This window comes from Pelecanus crispus, chromosome 1 (genome assembly GCF_030463565.1).
Source record: "Pelecanus crispus isolate bPelCri1 chromosome 1, bPelCri1.pri, whole genome shotgun sequence".
NCBI classification, from domain to species: Eukaryota; Metazoa; Chordata; class Aves; order Pelecaniformes; family Pelecanidae; genus Pelecanus; species Pelecanus crispus.
In genome coordinates this window covers 4,704,249-4,725,412 of record NC_134643.1, presented here as the reverse complement: position 1 = coordinate 4,725,412, position 21,164 = coordinate 4,704,249, and the positions used below count along the sequence as shown (strand labels likewise).

Here is a 21,164-nt window from a genome sequence, read left to right as displayed (position 1 = left end):
AAGTCAAGTTTGTAGTCTTCAGCTTCATAGCTTTAGACAGTTGAGCAACTCAGTTCATATAATTATCTTTGGATGCCAGTTAATCTGAGAGGCTGTCCACCTTTTTTTTTCCTCAGATGGCAGAAGGATGCTGCCAAAGTTTCCAGTTTCAAGTTAGAGTCCCCAGTTCAATTAAACAAGTGCATCAGATGGTTGCTCATATCCATGAGCAAGCAGAGCATGACTGCTGAATAAACGTGGACTTCAAGTTATGCTTAAAGATGTATGATAAGGTGTAGCCAAACTCAGGGGACTTTCCAGGGAAACCCAGGGCTTTTATTCTTCCCAGTCCACTGAAGCTGAGTCTGGCCCATTTGAAGACCCATGAGGTTTCTTCTGTCCCAGTGTGATACATGCGGCTGCTGGTCTGTTAGCTAAACCTCGTCACATCCCTGGGTACCTTCACAGAGAGCATCTGTTCAAGTGTTTTCCTGAATGGGCTCCTGAGCTCACATTGCTTCCAAGATTTATGCATTTCTATACTAAATTGCCCATCTCCATTTGGCCTTCTTACTTGCTTAAACTGACTTGTGTGCACAGACCTCTACAGATGCAAGACCTTCAAACTGAAAACCTGCGCCCACTTGGTTTATTGGCAAAATTTGTATTCTTTCCCTGGGAGGCCAGATCTGGCCCTGTGCTTGTTGGATGACAGGTGGGGTTTTGAGCCAGACATCCATTTAAATAAGAGTACTGTAATTAAATGGATCTGACTAAAGAAATTGCACAAATTAGAGCAGACAGCTGTTATTTGAAAGGAACAAACAGTGTTGTTTTTTTAAATAGCCAGATCTTGGCTTGCTGCCAGAGATGCTTACATTAGATCCCATGGATAAAAATCTTCCTTTGACTGTTAAAAATATAAGTGAAAAGAACTCTATTTCCCCCCCAGAAAAATTGTGATGGGCAATACGCAACAAAGGGAAAATACTCATAAACCTTAACGTAGCGTGGAGATGACTAACTTCAGATGTGTACAGAACAAAGAGATGCTTTGAGAAAAAAAAAATACTGCATCCATTTTATTTTATCCATGCATTTATGCACAAAAGGTGAGATTCCTGAAACAGAAGTTTAAACTGGGAGCATAAGTTATTGCACAGATACTCTTCTTCCAGAAAAAGGCAGCCCTTCTGCTTTGTAGGTGCAATTCAATGTGGAAAGGGTTGGTCTGAATCAGTCTCCAGCTTCTGTGGGGGTCTGGTGGTGAAGTTATGGCTCATGTAGCAGCAAGGGTGTCAATGTGTTGTACATCAAGGATTGGAAAGGAAATCTTGATGATCTGTTCTGCTCTTTATTCGATACAGAGATTGCCCCCCATCCTTCCTATTTACCAGGAGGAGAGTTTTCTACTGCCCTGGTAGAATGGCTGCTGGTTGCATGCAACTGGGGACAAGGACTGGATCTTTTTTCCAGTCTTCTCTGACATGCAAGCACACAATGGGAATCCAGAAATATGATTAATTCATGAATCTTCCCACTAGCAAGTTACATCCTGCCTTATTTAATAAAGCAGCTTCCAGGCTTAAAAACAAGCATGTGCTTAAAAGAGGTTGCAGCATCTGGCCAGTGTCTCTGATACCTTGAAAAGGCCAGACCCATGTGCCTTCACAAAATATGTGCAGGAATGCAGGTAACACCAGCTTGAGATCACTCCACTGGATGGATAATGCACTGGGCTGGGAACCAGAGGAGACCTGGGATTTACTTCTGCCTCTTCCGCTAGTCCCCCAGGAAGCTTGTCCATCTGTTCTTCTGTTACACAGGCACTGTAGAGTCACTCATCCCCTTCTAGTGAGCCTTGAGGTCTTCTAGTAAACATCAATGGCACCAGCTGGTTATTAAGTGGATTTGCAATATTTGCTAATGCTGTTTATACAAATCAGAGCAGAAAGGGTGAGTACAGGCTTAGAGAACAAACAAGAAATGAGAAATCTGAAAAAGAAACTGCTTTCCTTCCAAGGCCCTTGCTGTAATGTTTTGCTTCCTCTTTTTGAGTGCTTTCTGGGTGGGGTTTTTGTTCAATTTTATCTTGCCCTTCCCCACCCCTTACTGTCATCTTGTCTCATTCTCTAGGAAAACCTCTTTTTTGTGATGGAATACCTCAATGGAGGAGACCTCATGTTCCATATCCAGAGCTGTCATAAGTTCGACCTTCCCAGAGCGACGTAAGATGTTATTATGAGCTTTTGGTTTGCAGGTCACACACATGGTAGAAAGCAAAGGCATCAGCTGGAGACATGAGAGATCTACATTTTATTCCCAGCTCTGCTACTGTCCTGCAGAGGAAACCTTGGGTAAATCATTTGCCCTCTGCACCTTACCCAGCTGCAAAGTGGGGATAACGCTTGTGCTGGAAGCAGAAACACCGTCTACCCCAGCTCTCTCCAAACTGAACAAAACAGGTGTGGAGGTCATCACCCTGACTCAACGATGGACTTGGAGCAAGTCACTTCCTCTCCCTGTCCTCTTTCCCCCTCCCACAGAAGTCTTTTTAGAGCCCATCCACACAGTTGATTTCAGTCAGACGTGACCTTGCTTTGCATTCTTGGTCAACCAGGGAAGCTATTTCTGTCTAGAAGCATTACAGATGCTGCTACACCCTCGTCAGCATTGCATCTGCCTGCAGGCTTACCCTTTAGCCTGCAATCCAGAGACCTCCCTCCAGCCTGTGACCTAGCTCCTGTATTTGTGCTAGCCTCAGCATAGTCCCACAAACATTTGTTCAGAGCCAAGAGGTGAGCTGGATAGAAGCTGTACCTTAGGCTGCCCTGCTTACTGAATTACTCCCCTTCCCAGGACTGCAATCCCTCAGACAGAGAGGGGCTCCAGAGGGACCATTCAATCCACCTGAGGTCTTACCTCTGGAAGTGCCTCCACTGTCTATAAACAGCCCCAAGCATACCTAAGACCTTATTTACATGGCCCACGGATGAGGGTTATTTTAAAGCAACCTACAGGTGTCTGCTGTGAACTACAGCAGCCCTGGGGTTGCTCTTTGTTGTACTCATTGAGTTCTTGCTCAGCCCATAATTGGAGGCCCCAATAATGACATCGTGGACCCAACCTCCACCCCAGATTTACCGCTATCAAAGAAATCCCACAGATGCATTTTCAGCCATCTGTGGAACCAAATATCTTGTTCTTTACAACACTGGGTGGCCTGTAGGCAAGCTGCAGGACCTGCTTAAGCTGAGGTTCCCAGTCCAGTGATCAAAAGTGAAGCTGTTGTTTATTAGAAGTAATGAGATTTTCCCTTTTTTCTTTTAAGATTTGGGGGAGGGGGGAGATAAAACCTATCAAAAGTGCAAAAGGTAAACTTAAATAAAATATAATACACCAACAGGGAGTTAAAAATTTATTTCACTTTGATTAAAGTAAATAGAAGAATTAGAATAAATGAAAGGTGCTTTTAATCCTTCTCCGAGCAAAAGGTATTTTAAAAGTCAATATTGAACCCACTATAGGAATTAATTTTTATTTAATAATTAAAAAAAACCTCCAAACCCTCATTTCAATCAGCGTTTAATTTGGTGATTTTTTTCAAAAATGTTTGAATGTTCAGAATTAAAGGCCAGTGCATTGAAGATTGAGGGAGCAGAGCAGTACAACACTGGAGGGGCAGATGATCCTGCAGTTACATTCCCTTCTGGGAGAGCACTTTCATTGTGCAATGCTGCTTCTGCCTTATGCTGCCTCTGCAGCAGAATGTGGTGGTGTCCTTTAGGCAGAAATGCGTTGAGAACAAAGATCTCAAACTCAAAAAGATTCCAGAGAAAGGCCACCAAGCTGCTAGCTAGTTCAAATCTTGGATAAAATTTCAAAAGCAAGTCATAAATCTGAGCAGGGAAGAGGTCCGTTTGCCAAGCCAAGGAGACTGTCTGTGGTCCCCAAACCCAGATGCCCACCTGCCAGTCCCATTGCTGGGACCGCTCCACTGTTTGTGCAGCAGCTACTGAACACGGCAAATTATAGCTGCTCTTTTGAGGTCTGAGGCATTAACTGTAATTTGCAGGTTGCACTTTGGTGCATCACTGTAACTCATTGAGTTACTTTAAATATGTAAATGAGGGAGAGGCACAGACACCACCCGGTCTGCCTTCCTTGCAACAGGGACCATATCTTGAGGCAAGGCAGGGTAGGCAGTAGGAGCTGGGTGGTGGTTTTTTGCTCCACAGCTGATCTGGAGACATCCTTGGGCCCTGAAGGTCATGTTCTCAGAGTCAGTTACATATAAAAAAATGCAGCTAGCCATGCAGTGTAGCTTCCAAATCCCTGAAGATGAGCAGGCTCCAAATCCCTACCATTTCGCAAAGTGGTTTCAGAGGGAGTTGGGCTGCTAGCCATGTGGCATGCTTTTGGGAATCTCACATCATCCATCAGTTACCTGTAAAACCCACTTACCCCAAGCCTTCTGGAGACACTCCAAGCCTCCTGGGAACTTAATGAAATTTTGGCTCCTGTGGAGACAAAGTTTCCATCTTTTTGGGTCTATCTGAAAGTGCCTGTTGGGAAGCATGCATTCTAACTTTTGCCTTCTGTCACTCAGGTTTTATGCTGCTGAAATTATATGTGGGCTCCAGTTCCTCCATTCCAAGGGCATAATATACAGGTAAGTTTACTCTTTAGTGCCTAATACACTAAACCTTTTTTGCTTTCCCTGCAAGCACTAATGGTAACTGAGAGACTGTTGCTTAGATGTAGTTGCTGGTATTGCATTTCTATGCAGATTTCCTTTCTGCAGAGTCTGGCTGGTTTATTTTGAAGAGATAGTGTAGAAAAGGCAGTTTGAGCTCTTTTTGAGAATCCAGTCCTATTTCAGTTAATATTAAAACAAGCACTTTGGTGCATTTACACTGCGTCATTCATATAGTACCCAGCATAGGCACCCAGTTTAAGTTTTCCATGTATGAAGGTATATAAGGTCAAGCTAGCCATGAGAAATTTGGTATATCTGGTGTGCTGGTTACCCTGGGACAGTGGAGATAAGCTCAACTCAAGGAACAACAGCAGGGAGACAGTTATATACTTTAATTGTGAGGTTATTAACAGGTCTGCTCTGCACAGTTCCATGAGGAGATGGGATTCATCTCATGTACCATCATGAATCTGAGCTAGCCGCTCAAGCTCTTCTTGTAGTAAGCAGAGGAGTGGGCTTTTTTAGATTCATCTTAACCTGTTTTAGAGTGTTTATGAGAGGTGTCCATTTCTACCAGCAGGCTCTACAGGGAGCCGATGGGGACTTAGGTGGGACACTGCAAGCAGCTACACTCAGACAGAAGAGTCCTCTCCCAAAGTTACTAGTATGAACTTAGTCCACAATGCATAAATCTATCAAATCCAGAGGAGGAGAAGTCCTCTACTACAAAATTGCCCATTCCAGCTTCTGCTTGACTTCCGTAGGAGCTTCAAAGTTATGCACAGATGCTTTGGTCTAATGCACAAGCGTTGTGCTTCAGATCTATATAAAAGGACAGAGACAAGACGGGAGCAAGAAGGGCTGCAAGAATCAGGCCACAGTCTGCTTTCCCATGGACAAAAGGAGGAACTGAATTTCTCAGGAGCTCTAGTCCAGCTCATCTTCATGGAAAAAATTAGTTACTACTACATTGCAGCCTCCTGTAAAAGCAGGAAGGAAATAGCTTGTCACAAACAAATGAGAAAGCTCACTAAAGCAACGATATTTGCTGAAACCAAAATGAGCTTATTTCAATGTTTGTCATGTACTATGAACATTAGAACAAATGCTAAAAGTGAATGGCTTGTTTACAACCCACTCTCCCATTAAAACGCAAGCTTTGATTCATATAAACTTCCCTTATTATTCATTATTAGTACTCACGTGGGAGCCATTTATAGGCTTTATTGACCAATGATGGTGATTGCATAAACATGAGATGAATATCAATGACATTAAGTTAAGATGATCTCTGGGTTCTCAGCAAGTTTCTGGCTCTAATTATTGTTCTGAATGACTGAGGGGAAACATTATCTGAAGTGCCCAAATCACTTATCCATGTCTGTCATTTTTACTCAGACTTCTCAGAAAAGTTGATTAAAAATATCTGCAGGACATTGTGAGTTTGTGGCAGGACTGTTAATGATGACATTTCGTTTATAATTCACATTTTTATTTGGAATTGCTACACCAGTGGTGTGTCAGGGTTTGGGACCCATTTCTTCATGAAAGGAGAGAGATGTTTAGCATCTGGAGCCTTGGGAAATGTGAGCAAATTGGGATAGCTAGACGCTGGGTAGCATGATGATAGGAAGAAATAGCTTATTCCCAGGAGTTGGTGCAGCATTGCTTTGGGTATCAAGCTTTGAGAAAAAAAGATTTCATCAGTCCTACTCCTTTTTCCTTTTTTCATTGAAGACAATGACAACAAGGTCAGTTGAGAATGCACAGCCATCAGTATCTCAGTCAGAGCTAACTAAGCACTTAGGAAAGTGAATAGAAATCATTTTTGAAACTACATCACTTGCGATGTAGTAAGAATAATGAATCCAGCTGTTCTGTCTCATGCACGCATGTTTGGAAATGTTGGCTTAAATTTTAATGAATGAGCCGAGGCGTTTTTGGCAGAAACTCCAATCCCTGGAGCCAATGAGTTTGAGACTCATCAAAATAATGCAAGCGAACCGTAGGTGATGGGTTTTTTGTTTTGCTTCGATCTACCAGATGAATAAAAGCAGTGCTGGCAGCCAGAGATTGATCTCAATGGTGTAACTAAAATAAGTCATTCCAGATGGAAATTGTGACAGCATGAGTGTCTACCACTTGGAAGGCAAATGCTTTGGTTGTCTCTGTATTTCTTTTTGATTGATGACTCCCACTTTTTCTTGGGCCATATTCTAGCAGCAATGAACAATTGCCCCATGACAACAATTTAGCGTGTAGACATTGCAAGGTCCCCCACCCTGATTGGGACCTGGCCGAAGCAAGATGAGGAGTTTTGCACAGAGGAAAGCTGAACAGCCACCTTTCCCGCAACTGTAAGCAATAATCTCAGGAGCATCATGCATTAGAAATCACCTTCTTTGAGGGAGTCAAAGCCATTTCTGAACAAAACACCTTGTAAAACAGTTGTCCCCAGGAGGGTAGCTATATAGAAGCCTCGTGGTTAGGTCTCTTACCTGAGATGTGGAAAATGTGTGTAGGTTGTGAATCAGCAGAGGTTGGAAAAGATCAGTTGTTTCTTCTGCTGTGGCCATAAGCAAATGTTGTGTCTGGGTGATTTGGGAGCCCTGAGAAGGAGTAGTGATTGATAGCACAGGATAGGCAGTGCACGAGTGTGGGTGCTCCGAGACCAGGTAACTCAAATTCTACCTACATCCCAGGTGAAGTGCAATATCACTCATCCAAACATCTCCCTGAGTCATTATTTCAATGAAAACCAAAACATTTAGGTAAGATATAAGAAATCTAACATAGAAACCATGCCAACCTTCCTTTCTTTCTGCCTTTTCTTCTTTCTTTGCATGCTTTTCTCTCCTTTCAGAGGTTGTTCCCACACGGGGACCTTTTTGTTCTCTGTCAGTGGCCATGATTCATCAGCTTACTTGCTTTTATTTCCTTCTCTGTGCATTTCTTTTTCTCTCTGGGCTCTTTGCTTCCTACAGTAGCTCAGAGCCTGAAACCTCTGACAAAGCTTGGCAGCTATGTTTGAAGAGCTTTGTAAATCCTTGGGGCTCAGATAGTGCAGCCCAGCAGTAAAAAGGTAGTGGATGTTCTGCTGATGTCTGGGGTTATTTTGACCTTCTGCAAGCCATGCAGGTCTTGTGAGTCCTTACCTCTTCTGACATTTGCAGAACCTGCACTGGGAGGGAGAGCTGGCAGCAGCTTCAGAGAGAGTACTGAGACTCCCAGGGAAGGAGAAAGTGAGCATTAGCCAGTCCCTTCTTGCTCACCTTCTCCAGGCTGTGTTAAGGAAGAAGGACCAACTGGTTCAAAGCCCTTTTTAGCTTCACTATTCTGCGTCCTCAAAGGAGGCAGCTTTTGGAAGATGTCTTGGGTAAAGTCTTCTCCAGCAAATGAATCGGTGCTGGGACAGGAGGAATGAGGAAGAGGGATATTGAAGTCCAAGAGAGCAGCTCCTCATTTGGCCCTCAGCCTTCCTTTGTAATTGCAACATGTAGGCACTACATGGAAGCAGATAGCAAGTTAATAAGTGTAACCTGCTAAAATAACTTGTGTGGCTCTGTAACACTTTAAAGGAGGTGTTTCCTTCTCTTCCTCCACAGAGACTTGAAACTAGACAATGTCCTCTTGGACAATGAGGGGCACATCAAAATTGCTGACTTTGGGATGTGCAAAGAGAACATGTTTGGAGATGCAAAGACAAGTACTTTCTGTGGGACTCCTGACTATATCGCTCCTGAGGTAGGTGCATGGTCCAGGGAGGTCAGCAAGCTGCTGTGGGACAGAGAATGTGTCTTAATACATGACTGTCAGTCAGTGGTGGAGGGTGCAAAGAGTAATAACCTGCTTTTGAGCAGTTCCAGGATAGAAACTGGATTCAGTTTGACTCAGAGTCTGTGTTACTGTCTGGCATTGCATATTTTTGTGGCTAATTCATTTTTTGTGCAAATGGGCCTGGGAATCAAGTGGTTCTTGGCTTAACCAAGAAACAGAATGCTTAATGGAAATCCAGTTCAGGCCATAGCGGAAGAAGCTCCAAGAGGTAGGTCCTGCAATTCAGGACCAGAAACAGCATGAGGCATGGGAAGCATGTTCCCTAGCTAGCTAACAGTAGGCTTCCATGCTGTACAGGCTCTTTGATAGCTAGTAGGGAGCTATGGGCACTTCTAAGGGATGTTGCTTTTCACAACCTAAGAGAGAAAATAGAGGAAGGTGGGGCAAAATGCCTGCCTGGAGCTGACTCTCCCTTCTCATTGATTAACCACCTTTTAGAAAGAGAAGAGAGGCTGGGTGCAAGACAAAGCAGAGATTAGGGTTCACCTTCCCTCTGGGAAATGCTCTGATGGTTGAATAGGGACGGCACCCATAAGCTTGGATTTCTCTCTTACTCAGACAGGTTCTTAGCTGGCTGCAAACACAGCCTGCATCACGAGCATCCTCCCAGAGCTGAATAAGGCACTATATGCTCTGAAAAGGCTCTGCCATCAGAGGCATAATCTTAAAACTGAGCACAGGCTTGAGGGTCTGTCTAGATAAAAAACAACCAATAGCTGCTTATAAAAGCGACCGAGATGCTTGGAGACGTAAACATGAGAGTGGTCATGTATCCTGATTTTTCCTCTCTCACATGCCAGCAGTCAGAGTATAGATGCTGCTGTCTGGAGGACAGCTGGGACCTGACCTGCTAACCCTGGGCTCTGGAACCACCTGCTTCGGCTGTGCATGGTGCCAGAGCGCCTCATGTCACTGCATGCATGTCACATGAATCCATCCCTGGAGGACATGTGTCCACAAGTTGCCTCCTGGTGAAGGAAGCTCTAAAACTAGAGACGATGGAGTTGTATCAGCGCCAGGCTGTGCTTGAGCTAACAAGGGCAAGGCAGAGCTTGTAGCTTGTGTTAAGGTCCTGCTCTGTCCCCTTGACTCAGGAAGGCTGGGGCTTGCATGGAGACAGTCTCCAAGCTCCATGCAAAAACATACCAACAGTTCCTCTTCTCTTTCTGTAGTTGAAATCTACTGATACTCGGTGGAGAAAAGCTGAACCCAGCCTCTGTGTGCCCATGCAATAAAACTGGGTGGTCACAGACACCAGACTCCAGTTTGCCCGTAGCGAGATCCTTTGCCCTTCCCCTTATTTCTTTCCATTTTTTCGCAGCAGAAACTTGTTTGTTTTTTGAGGTTTTTTTTTGGGGGGGGGGCAGTAAATTTAGGTATTTTGGACTAGATCCCTCCAGAAAAGAGAAAGGTCCCTTAACCTGGTGACTTCACACTATGATAGATCTTACTATGGAGAAGCTTTGACTAATTAGGTGGCAAATTGGGGCCAAAGAAAACATTTTTCGGCTCAGAGAAGAACCTACGAGTCATCCATGCATCATACCCGACATCACTCTGAAATCCACTTATTTGCCATTCAAGATCCCATTTCCTGGTTTTAGTGTTTTCATGATGGATATTAGTACTTTCAAAATAGCTTTTAAAGCTTTTGGTTTTTCCCCTTCCACTATTATTCATTGATCTTTTACTGTGCACCAAGGGCTCCATTCTGACCTAGGTTACACCACTGCTGAGACGAGGGCTGGTCTCTTCAAATCAATTGGATTTGTATTGCCTACGAGCAGGTGTAAGTGTGCTCTGCAATCAAGCTGCAATTGTCTTTTATTCCACTTCAATATGCTTTTATTTAAAAAAAAAAAAAGCTATTTTCTGATCCTAAAAAGACGAGAGCCAAGTGATAATCCATTATCTGTGATTTTACTTCATAGAAAAGAGAAAGACTAAAATAGCTCAGAGTTTTATTTCTGCACCATCATTTATTTTAGAGATTCAATGAGTGCATATAAAACATTTTACCTCTAAATTGAAAGCACTGCTAGAGTTTATGGATCATCTCTCCCACCAGAGGCTAGGAAGCACTGGACTTTTTGTCAGTATTTCAATGCGGCTGCTAGCACTGTAATTTGTTACAGACCGAGCACCTTGGCTACAGCAAATAAGGGGACTCTGGGTCAGTAGACAAGCAATTTTTTATTTCAAAAAATATTTGACAAAAAAAAAAAAAAGACTTAACCTGAAATTAAATTTCTGAGTTTGTTTATTTTTTCCAGAGAATTGCAAAGCTAATAAATCTTTTCCTTGACTGCCATAAAACATTTAATTTCATTCTCCAGACATTTTATACTTTAAATGGTAAAGTGTCATATAAACAATGTGTCTTTTCAGAAGGAAATGTTGGGGTGACTCAGAATAAATATATTTGGGAGTCTTGCTCTTTCCTTTTTTTGTGACTATGACTGAAACACATTGTATATATTGCCTCATATTCAAATAAGTTTTTTGTCCTTTTTGCATCTCCTCTTTTGGCTTTTTTGGAGACAGATGTGTTAGTCATGAACACTCTACATGAGCTTGGATTTAGACTTCTGATATTAAGGTCCTTCTTTGCTAGATGCCACAGGTACATTACAGGGGGATACTTCTTACCTAATGTGAGAAAATTCATCTAAAAGTGAGGCATCTGATGGCACTTTATAGTGTTGTAGAAGGGCAAATGTCCCAGAAGACAAGTAATCCCTTCCTGCCTTAGGTTTGTAAGTCAGTTAAATCACTATTTTTCCTCCATTAGAACAGAACAGAACAGAACAGAACAGAACAGAACAGAACAGAACAGAACAGAATAGAATAGAATAGAATAGAATAGAATAGAATAGAATAGAATAACTATTTCAGTTGGAAGGGACCTACAATGATCATCTAGTCCAACTGCCTGACCAATTCAGCACTGACCAAGTTAAAGCATGCTGTTACAGGCATTGTCCAAATGCCACTGACAGGCTTGGGGCATTGACCACCTCTCTAGGAAGCCTGTTCCAGTGTTTGACCACTCTCTCGGTAAAGAAATGCTTCCTAATGTCCAGTCTAAACCTCCCCTGGTGCAGAGACTCTGGATAACTAAATTAATAAGACACATAACTTTTAGGCAATAAGATGAATCTGGGCCCAAGTGGCAATTTACAAGCAATGCAGACAAGGTATGAAAACAGTGAAGAAATTACTCACCTACTTCCACTGTACCTCAGAGCCAGCAGTAAAGATCACCTCTCTAAATCATAATTTTTCAACTATCAGGAATTTCATATGTACTGATCTGGATAGTTGTTTTCACTGGTGTTAAGCCATCTCCATGGCTTGTCACTGATACCTACACCATAGCTATAGCATAGGGGATCACACGTAAAATGAACTATTCCCCTCTCCAGCTCTAAAATCCTGATAAGGATCCTAAATATCACAGTCATCACATGTATCTTTAGACATCTGCAACGTAAATATCTATATATGAATAAGTTGTCTAGGCTCCTTGATGACCAAAGGAGACAAACAGGTGGTTGTATTTTACAGCAGGTAGATACTTAGCTGGATGTCTAAAATTGGACTAATTCTCTTCCTTGACTCTAAAAGGAGCTAATGATAACTGTTCAGCTCTAGGTATCTCCATAACAGATATGTAAAGGCAGGTGAGATTAATTTTGCTTCCCCAGAGGGGAAGTTTGAGAACTTGGTGGTGTCTGGCCAGGTTTGTAGGGGAAGAAAATGCCACATCCCTTCTTGAGGGAGGTTGTCACTCCAGCCGACCCTCCCTGGCCCCCACACACTGGATGTGGCCTTCACTTTATAGCTGACACAGAAAGCCACAAACCAATCGACTGACTGAGGACAAATTCCCATTCCTCTACCTACAATTCAGTTTGCCTCAAGAGGACAGATCAGCAACTGCTTTCTCATGTTTTTGCTGGGGCAGATTTTGCAGGGATAGATTCACACCATTTCCACTGACTGTCTTAAAGTACCTGTACACTGTCAAACTTGCAATTTTAAAATACAGCTTGTGTGAGTTAAATCAGTCCCCAAATGCTAATACCTAATCATTTGTCTTTTTGGAGTTCACAAGCCTGATTTGAACCCCTGGGATAACTTGGAGAGCAGGCAAAAGTTGACTTGCCTCACTTTTTTTTGTTTCAGATCTCTCTGGTAGCCAAGAATTTGTTAAGTGACTTAAGAGTGGCAAGAGAAACATGCAACCTGTTATCTGTAGTTGGATTGCCAAAGGATTGTTTTGGCACCCAGGTGTGGCTGTGATTTGGAGCTCCCTCAGCCACGGCCTCTGCGCCACTGGCAGGTGCTCTGGCTCATGCTTCAGGCAGGGGGAAGCGCCTCTGCTATCCCACCCAGTCCAAAGTGGCTGTTGAAAGATCAGGGTCTGGCCACCCTTCTGAAGTTGAAATACTGACGTCAGACATTTTGCATCTCTTTGTCACTCCTCTCTTTGGGCAGATATTGCTGGGGCAGAAGTACAACACCTCCGTTGACTGGTGGTCCTTTGGCGTCCTCCTGTATGAGATGCTTATTGGCCAATCTCCTTTCCATGGCCAAGATGAAGAGGAGCTTTTCCAGTCTATCCGTATGGATAACCCATTCTACCCTCGCTGGCTTGACAAGGATGCAAAGGACATTTTGGTGAAGGTAAGAATTACCACACATTGAACAAATGTCTTTTTGCCAGAACTGTCATATTTAATTTGTGCATCTTCAGTTGTTGTTCAGAGAAACAAGTTTAGTGTGATAGGACCAAAGAGAGTCACTTTCTTGTCTGTGGAACTCAAAGCACACCTGACCTAAGTCATAAGGCCATCTTTGTGTCTTCTCTCTCCTGAGTTGTGATGATGGTTCCTCACATCCAGTAAGTAGGATCAAGGCATATCAGATACCAGCAGAGACCAGTTTCTCTGCAGAGCAATCCCTAAGGTGCAAGACATGTTAACTCCTGGAAAAGATATTCTGCCAGGCTTCAAACTGAGGGTTACAGTGACCTCCTTGAAAATTATGTCTTTGAAGCAGTTCTTGTGCCTCAGAGATATCACAGAATCATAGAATGCTTTGGGTTGGAAGGGACCTTGAGAGATCATCGAGCCCAACCCCCCTGCAGTAAGCAGGGATTGAACCTATGAAGACATCTAAGATAGATTTCTTTGGTGCTCAGCTTGATTTTCAGTAGAGAATATTTTGCATCTTTGCACTGAGCTAAAGAGCAGGAAAACAAAGACTGAGCTGTGTCCTGAAGTGGTGAGCTACTTAAGCTAGTAGCACCATGACATCTGGATATTTGGCCCTTTGAATCTCCTACATAGTGATGCATAGTGTCCTTTCTAAGTGGAGCACTCTTTTGTTTCCCTCTAATGGACATCCTCCTCGTGTTTTGTTTTCCTTTCCATTAATACACTGAATTTTTCATTGCGTCCTTCTCAGCCCCATGCCATTTAGCATTGTAGCCTTCGTAGCTTGGGATGCAAATTGTTGTAGAGTTGCAAGACAAAAATGCAATGAACTCACGACTAGTCTAATAAGTTAGCTCCCCTCAGTCAGGCTTTGGACTGACGTTGAACATGATCTAAGCTACGGCATTTTACCTCAAGATGGAGCATGGTGAAAGAGCATGTACAGAGGGTTATAATGATGTGCGGTAACTTGTTCATCACTAGATTTTGGTTGTATTTGACCTACAGTCCCTACCTTTACTTTTGCATTTACAAAGTGACAGGGCAACATACAGCATTACACTACAAAAATGGAGAACAGCAGATTATTTCAGTATCTGTGCTGGGCTCAGATGTTTAGATATCACTATAAAATGATAATAATGAAAACATTCAAAAGCAGTTGTTCAGGAAGACATAACATAGCAGACTGAGATTTTGAATGTCTATTTCTGGAACATACACTGCCATCTTTCTGCACAACCAACCTGTACTTCTGTCAGGATTAGAGATGGTAATCAACTTTATACCAATCAATAAACTTCCTTGCTTAGGAAAAAAACCATTTTCTCCATTATGGGCTACTCTCATTGCCACTGACCCTGGATAATTACATATTCCACCATGCTTAATGCCTGTATTATCAGCACAGAATGTAACCTATGGAATCTGCACTGCTGTGTAATCAGTTGTCTGTAGGACAGTTTTCATAAGTCTTTGCCCAGAGTGTTCACCAAAACCCAATGCCTGGGTTTTTTTCAAACAGGCCCTCAGTGGTCCATACATCAGATTCTTTTGCTGCCATTTTTGGCATTAGATATTTATATTTGTTCTTTTCTGAGTGGTATCTATTGTATGCTTGCTGTTGGCCAAATAGAGTAGCAAGAAACTTCTACCATATGTAACCCAAGTCCATTTTGAGATGACCTCCAACAGTGAAGTGCTTTTGAATATTTGCCCTTACAGGACATAATTGCTGTATTCAGGTCACCTGCTATCAAGTAGTACCACTATTCCTCTCCATTGACTTTAGAGGGACCTAGGATCTGGCACTGTATGGGCTAGCTGGCCTGGAGGCCCCAGACATTTTACTGCAGATGTAAAGATAAATTTTAGACTATTCAAGCCCACCATTACAGCAATATTTCAGCCCTACATCCTGCTCACGAACATTGAGAGCGTTTAGCACTCCTGAAACTTTCCCCCAGAAACGCTTCAGCTGCTTCCAGAGCCAAATGGCTCCTGCATCTCCATAAAAGCATCTGCGACAAAACAGGCTATGTATATACTAAACTGGACAGTGGGCTTAGACCTGCACATAGCTGATGGTGAAAAGATATGTCCCCAGTTCTAGCTTTTTCCTACCTTCAGCAGAATTAGTCATCCACTGGACTTGTAGCCTGCAGTGTGCAGTAAACACAAGCTATCTGAATTGGGAGTCTTTTGACAAAGTAGACACTTGTCAGCATCTGAGCTAGTCAGTGGAGAGAAGCAAGCACTTCCAGGGTGTCTTTTATCTCATATTTAAGTGTGTAAAGTAGATGAGATGATTTGTGCCTAAGATGACTGGTTTTCTCCATTAATTATAAAGGGTCAAATAGTGACACTCCAAGTGTCCAAAGGTATAGGAGGTGAATGCAACCCCACATAGGCCAGACTAGTATTTTCACAAATTGTGCTTATATGTCAGCCCTAAAAATTTTGCTGGTTGCAAGAAATTGTCCAGACAAAAGCTTACAAGTGCGATCCATATATTTCACCTGTGTAGTTACATATTTGCCTGCTCAGACACATATGTTGTTGCCACTGTAGCAAATTTGTCCTCTCTCTCCTGCGAAGGAAAACTATGGCCAAGGTCTCTCAGTTTTGGCATGTTAGGCTAAGAATCCGTACTAGTTCTCCAATCAGAAATTTAGTAAGTTAGAAGAGTTTTCACACTCTGACCAATGAAGCTTAAGTTTGAAGTCTGAGGCCCTATCTGGTAGGACAGTCCTACCTACACCTACTTAGTGTATTTGGTTCCCCAATCAGAAATTTAGTAAGTTTCCTAATGAATACACTGTTATTGATAAAAGAGTAAGGTATTTCTCTTACTTCAACATTCTAGCTTTTTGTGAGAGAACCTGAGAGGAGACTGGGAGCAAGAGGGAACATCCGCCAGCACGCTTTTTTCCGGGAAATAAACTGGGAGGCTTTAGAAGAAAGAAGGATGGAGCCTCCTTTCAAACCAAGAGTGGTAGGAATGCATCTTCTTTCAGTTCCACCCATCTCATGGCTGTCTTTCCTGAATGATTCATTCCCAAAATATTTAAATCCTCCAGCACATGCTAGCAATAAACCCAAGCAAGTACCCACAGTAATGTTATAAACCCATTTATTTAGGGGCACTGTCCAAAATCTTCAGACATAGGTCTTTAATGTCAGAGGCCTCATTCCTGTTTAGATTCCCAGAGTCAGCATTTTAAAGGTGGGTAAATGTCTGCTTCACACTGGAACTAACAGTTTAAGGCACCAAGTTAAGACTTTCAAAATGCCCTCAAACTTTCAGGGATATCTTCTGGAGTTGCTCTGCACATGCAGCCTCTCTGTCTAAAAGTAGATGGAGGACCTTGGTCTTGGGCAGTCAGAATGGAAAGTGTTGACTCTTAATTAAATGTCCAGATGCAGATTAAATTGTTCACCACTTGCAATTTGGATCTACCACAGCCTCACTCATTGTACAGTCTTTGGAAAGGTAATTGTGAACTGTGTACATCTATTGGCTGGGCTGACTGACTTGATCATCATGACTACTAGTTTCTGATGGCTATAAGCCCATCTCTGGCATGCCCACACCTGAAAAACTATATAAATTACTCATCACTTTCTCAGTTACCTTAGCAGGGGTCTGGATGCCACTTAAAACACCTTCCCTTAACCACAGAAGTGCAACCCATTCTGTAGGGCTTATCTTTCACTGCACTGCAGAAGGTAAAGACGGAAAAGCAGTTCGGGTAACCAGGTGGTTGGCTAAGTCAGGATAGTCCTGACTATTAATAACAGTCCTATTAAATTATTAAGGTCCTATTAAGAACAATAATATAATTTAATTTGACAGGTGCATCATACTTTCATTATACAGTCCTTCACAAGTGTTATTTAATCGATGGGTCCAATCCGCTGTGTTACAAAGCTGTAACATCCCTGCCTGGCAGAATTAATGGATCACAGGCTCAGTGCCTCCTATATAATATTTATTCCCATTACTATTCCAATAGGATGGTAATAAGCAAGTGATTAGCACTGGTTGCTGGATATTAAGAGTGCAGACTGAAGTTCACTGCAGTTTGACATGTTATTGTGCATCATCTGGGCTGGAGTAACTAATCATTGTGCAAAAGGCCAAAAGCAAATTCATTACGGGTTCCCTGGCTGAGCTGAGCTTGCTCCCAGCTAGGTGAGCTGAGCCCACAGGAAGCAGCCTGATAGGGCCAGTACCATAGTAATGAAGATCTGAATATTAGTGGTTTGACATCAATTTCTTTTTCCTTTTCTTGAAGAAATCTCCGAGTGACTGTAGCAACTTCGACAAGGAATTTCTAAATGAAAAACCTAGACTGTCCTGTGCTGACAGAGCACTGATTAACAGCATGGACCAAAATATGTTCAGCAACTTTTCTTTCGTGAACCCTAAAATGGAGAAAATATTTTCCTGAGATCTGCCTTACTGAAGGGATTTGCTGTAATGGTTTGCATAACACTTCATCAGCTGAAGACAGCGCATGGTTTTTCTTCTTAAGAACCCACCAGAAAAACACCTCAGTGAAAGTTTGCACCGTGTCTGGAGGCTTCCAGCTTACTCCAGTCTGTAGCAGATGCCAGCCACTCTTCACTAATGATGAAGTTTCTTCGTGGTATCTTTTGGTCTCTCTTCTCTCTTTTCCCAATGTTCCTGAAGTTGAGAGCATCTGAAAATGAAGAAGGGACAAAACTTGTTCCCCACAACTTGTACACATAACCAATGGGTTTCTTTGTAAGAAAAAACAAGTATATTTGAGCTTCTGGTGATGTCGGTGCCAATTTCTGCAACTCTCAATTCAGCCCACCTCCTTCTGAAGGACAAGTGGTTTGCTCAAGGCCTGAGGGCATGTGGGTAGACTTCAGGCAGGGTGCTTTGGTAACCTCCACTTGTACATGTGCAGAATTGTGCATGTGTGCACAGGAGTTTTGAAGAAGCAATCTTATTCCCTACACACTTTAAAAGTAATGTTCACAGTGTTAGGATTCAATTTTGCTCCACTGGGACAAAGAGACTTTGCAGGTGCCCATTCCAGCATTCGTACATCTCAATCAGAGACCCTGGAGCTCAGGACTCAACCCGAAAGGAGGATCGTTGCCATAGCAAGTGTCAAGATCAATACAGAAAACCAGTGGTTTACCTTAGTACTTGAGCAGGAAGGATGGGAAGTTGCAGTCCAGCAGAAAGTCTCGAGAGCCCCTGCTCTAAAGCTTTAACTGTCCTTGCACACGCCAGGCTCAGAGCAAAATCTGGACTGGGCTTTCTGGAGTTTTATCCTAAAACTGCATGAGAAAGGTGGAAGAGGTTTCCTCAAACCATTGTTTAAGCATCATAAAACTGGCCTTCCAGTCGCAGCACTGGTATATTTTACTTGAAGGGTAGCAAACAGTCCTTGCAAAGGCTTATATACTTTCTGTTGCTCTAAATGATGCCAACTCTTTGGCATGCATTGCAGACATAGGTCAACAAGCTGCACCAAACAGTCACAGGGCAGGGCAGTACATCAGGTGAGGGTGGTCCTATCCTTGACCTCATGATATTTTGCTGTGTGTTCTATCCCTTTGCATTCTGTGGAAATGTAGATGGGTTAAAAAAAAAAATCTTTTCTGTGATCCTTACATCATGGGATACTTTTAAATAAAGATGCACTGTTTTCTGAGGTTGGAGATAACCGCCCAGTTACCGCTTGTCATTGAGACACTGGTTAAATACTGGGGCAAAATTAAGTCAAAGCCCAAATAGAGGATTCTGTAACAGCGTAGACTTAGGCAGTCACCCCAGCTGGTGCTAGGCTCTAATTGAAGTGTATATGTTTGGAGCTTCATCACATGAACCCCTCCAGTCCATGGAGAAAGAGAAGCTCTAGAAGGTGAGTCATTCCACAATCAGATTCCCTTCAGAGGTGCCTTTCTGGCTCTGCTGAACCAGGCTGTCAACTTGGACGTCCCAACAGAATGAATGCTGCTTTGCAGGCAGTGCTGGGATACCGCTGGCAGTGACTACAGGCACTGAATCCTGCAGGACCAAGAGCAGAAGTGCCTAACATCGACAAGAAAAGCAGAGTGCCCTGAAAAAGGTTTCAGTCCAGTAACTCTCATGAAATCCTTGTTTGTGCTGTATGAAATGCAGGGGGCATCTGTGCTCACAGTTTGTGCAGCTGGTCATCATATTTAATTAGAACAGCTAACATGAATTCTTTAAATGCCAGTGCTGTTTGTACAGTTTAATAAAACGTTGTGTACAATTGCAAAATGGGCATTGAAGTGATTAAACAGGGACAAAGAACAGAGGTGCTTAGAAAAGCCATTAAAATTGCTCTGTGCTTTCTGGGGGATGTTCCTCAGGGGAATTTCAACCCATAAATACACAGGATCAGCAAGCATTTGAACAACTGTAGTTACTCCACAGATCAGTATCTAAAACAAGGATTTGGTGCTGTGCAAAGGTATCCAAGAAGAGAGTATAACGTTCCTTTTCACTACCAGAAAACAGTGACACGGCTGTAAATGGGGTATGGTATCTCAAAGGAGTTGCAGAGCCAGATGTGCAGAGGTCGTTACTGTTAGAGGGCAATTCGGGTCATCTTCCTTTGACACCTGAATGAGGCTGGATCAGCCAAGTCCTGCGAGGGCCTGACTCTGTCCACATGCTATGGATGGAGTCTGGATGGCCTGATCCAGACTAGAGATTGCATTTCTAAGCATTTGAAGATTGGCAGTATCCCACTCTAAAAGACTGTTAGGGATGTTTTCTTTGCAACGGCAGAGTGGTTTGTACTTGACACCAATGCAGGGACACCCCAAGAGTGTAGACTAAGGAAGGACAGTGCTGAATCACCTCTTGTGGTTAAGTAACTGAGAGTAACAGGGTTTAACACCTCTCTGGCCACAGGCACGGCTCTCTGTACTCCAGCTATGGTCCCATATAGCTAAAGCAGCCAAACGTAAGAGTGACTTGTAAAGGAGCACATTTGAGTAACAGCTAGAGCAGACATAGTCTCAGGCTTACAGTAGAGCTTTTGATGCAAACCACAAGAAGAAGTGCCTGCTTCTCTCTGCAAGGTGTCTTCAGCTTAAAAACCAAATGCACCCATTGAGGATGGGGGGAGGAGGTGGGGAGAGGTGGGTACGAGCCATCACGAACGTGCGTGCTGTGTGTCTCACCGGTGCTACAGCTTGAAAACCCTCCCAGCTGTGCCTGTGGTGTGCAAGGAGTGACGTGGTAAGCAGCAAGCGTTTTCCTGTGGTGGCAGCGATTGAGAGATAGGAACCGGTGAGGGCTGAAAGCCAAACACCCACACGGAAATGAGCAGGAGCCCAGGTACTCACAGAGATGCTCCTTTGCCTTGACTAAACTTGGCACCTCTGTACCCATCTTGTCTTTTCTTCTTTCTTTTTTTTTCTCTTTCCCCTCCTCCGTAAGCTGTTCATTTTATGGCATAGTAGATGGGGCTTGCCAGGTTTGGTTATTCATTCGCTGAAGGCCCAATCCTGTTCTGGAGCCCCATGGGGTTACAGCACTGCTGTACGAGCATGGCACCTGCAAACATCAGGGTCTCACCTCCAGCACCACCTGCTTCAGCTCAAGTTTTGGGACTCCTCACCACCCAGCTGCTCCTTCCCCAGTCTTGCTGCTTCACTCGATAGATGCACAAATTCCTACTTGTTGGTATTCACCAAACCAAACCTCAGGCTGATAAACAGGTCAGGATGAGTGGGATTCACCAGTGAGTGACAGCCCTGATTTCAGCCCTTCTGCAAAGACCTCCAAGTTGCTTTCCCGAGGAGATTGGTTGGTCTCACAGCTCCTCAGCATGCAGCCCAGGGGTATGGTTTCCTCTCCCACAGGGAAGGTCAAGCTTCATCCTGCACCCACCATGCTCTTTGCTGCC

The 21,164-nt window shown here is 43.3% G+C and overlaps 1 protein-coding gene across 1 annotated transcript in view; it reads left to right on the top strand.

Annotated features, from left to right (window-relative positions):
* PRKCQ (protein kinase C theta) overlaps window positions 1–17,717 on the top strand; it is a 44,401-nt gene extending 26,684 nt beyond the window's left edge. Inside the window, exons 13-18 of the mRNA XM_009478123.2 lie at window positions 2,116–2,207; window positions 4,589–4,651; window positions 8,284–8,422; window positions 13,016–13,204; window positions 16,103–16,231; window positions 17,535–17,717. Of these exons, the coding sequence (XP_009476398.2) occupies window positions 2,116–2,207; window positions 4,589–4,651; window positions 8,284–8,422; window positions 13,016–13,204; window positions 16,103–16,231; window positions 17,535–17,690 (768 nt within the window). The 3' untranslated portion in view covers window positions 17,691–17,717. The remainder of the gene's footprint in view (window positions 1–2,115; window positions 2,208–4,588; window positions 4,652–8,283; window positions 8,423–13,015; window positions 13,205–16,102; window positions 16,232–17,534) is intronic.
* The last annotated feature ends 3,447 nt before the right edge of the window (window positions 17,718–21,164 follow it).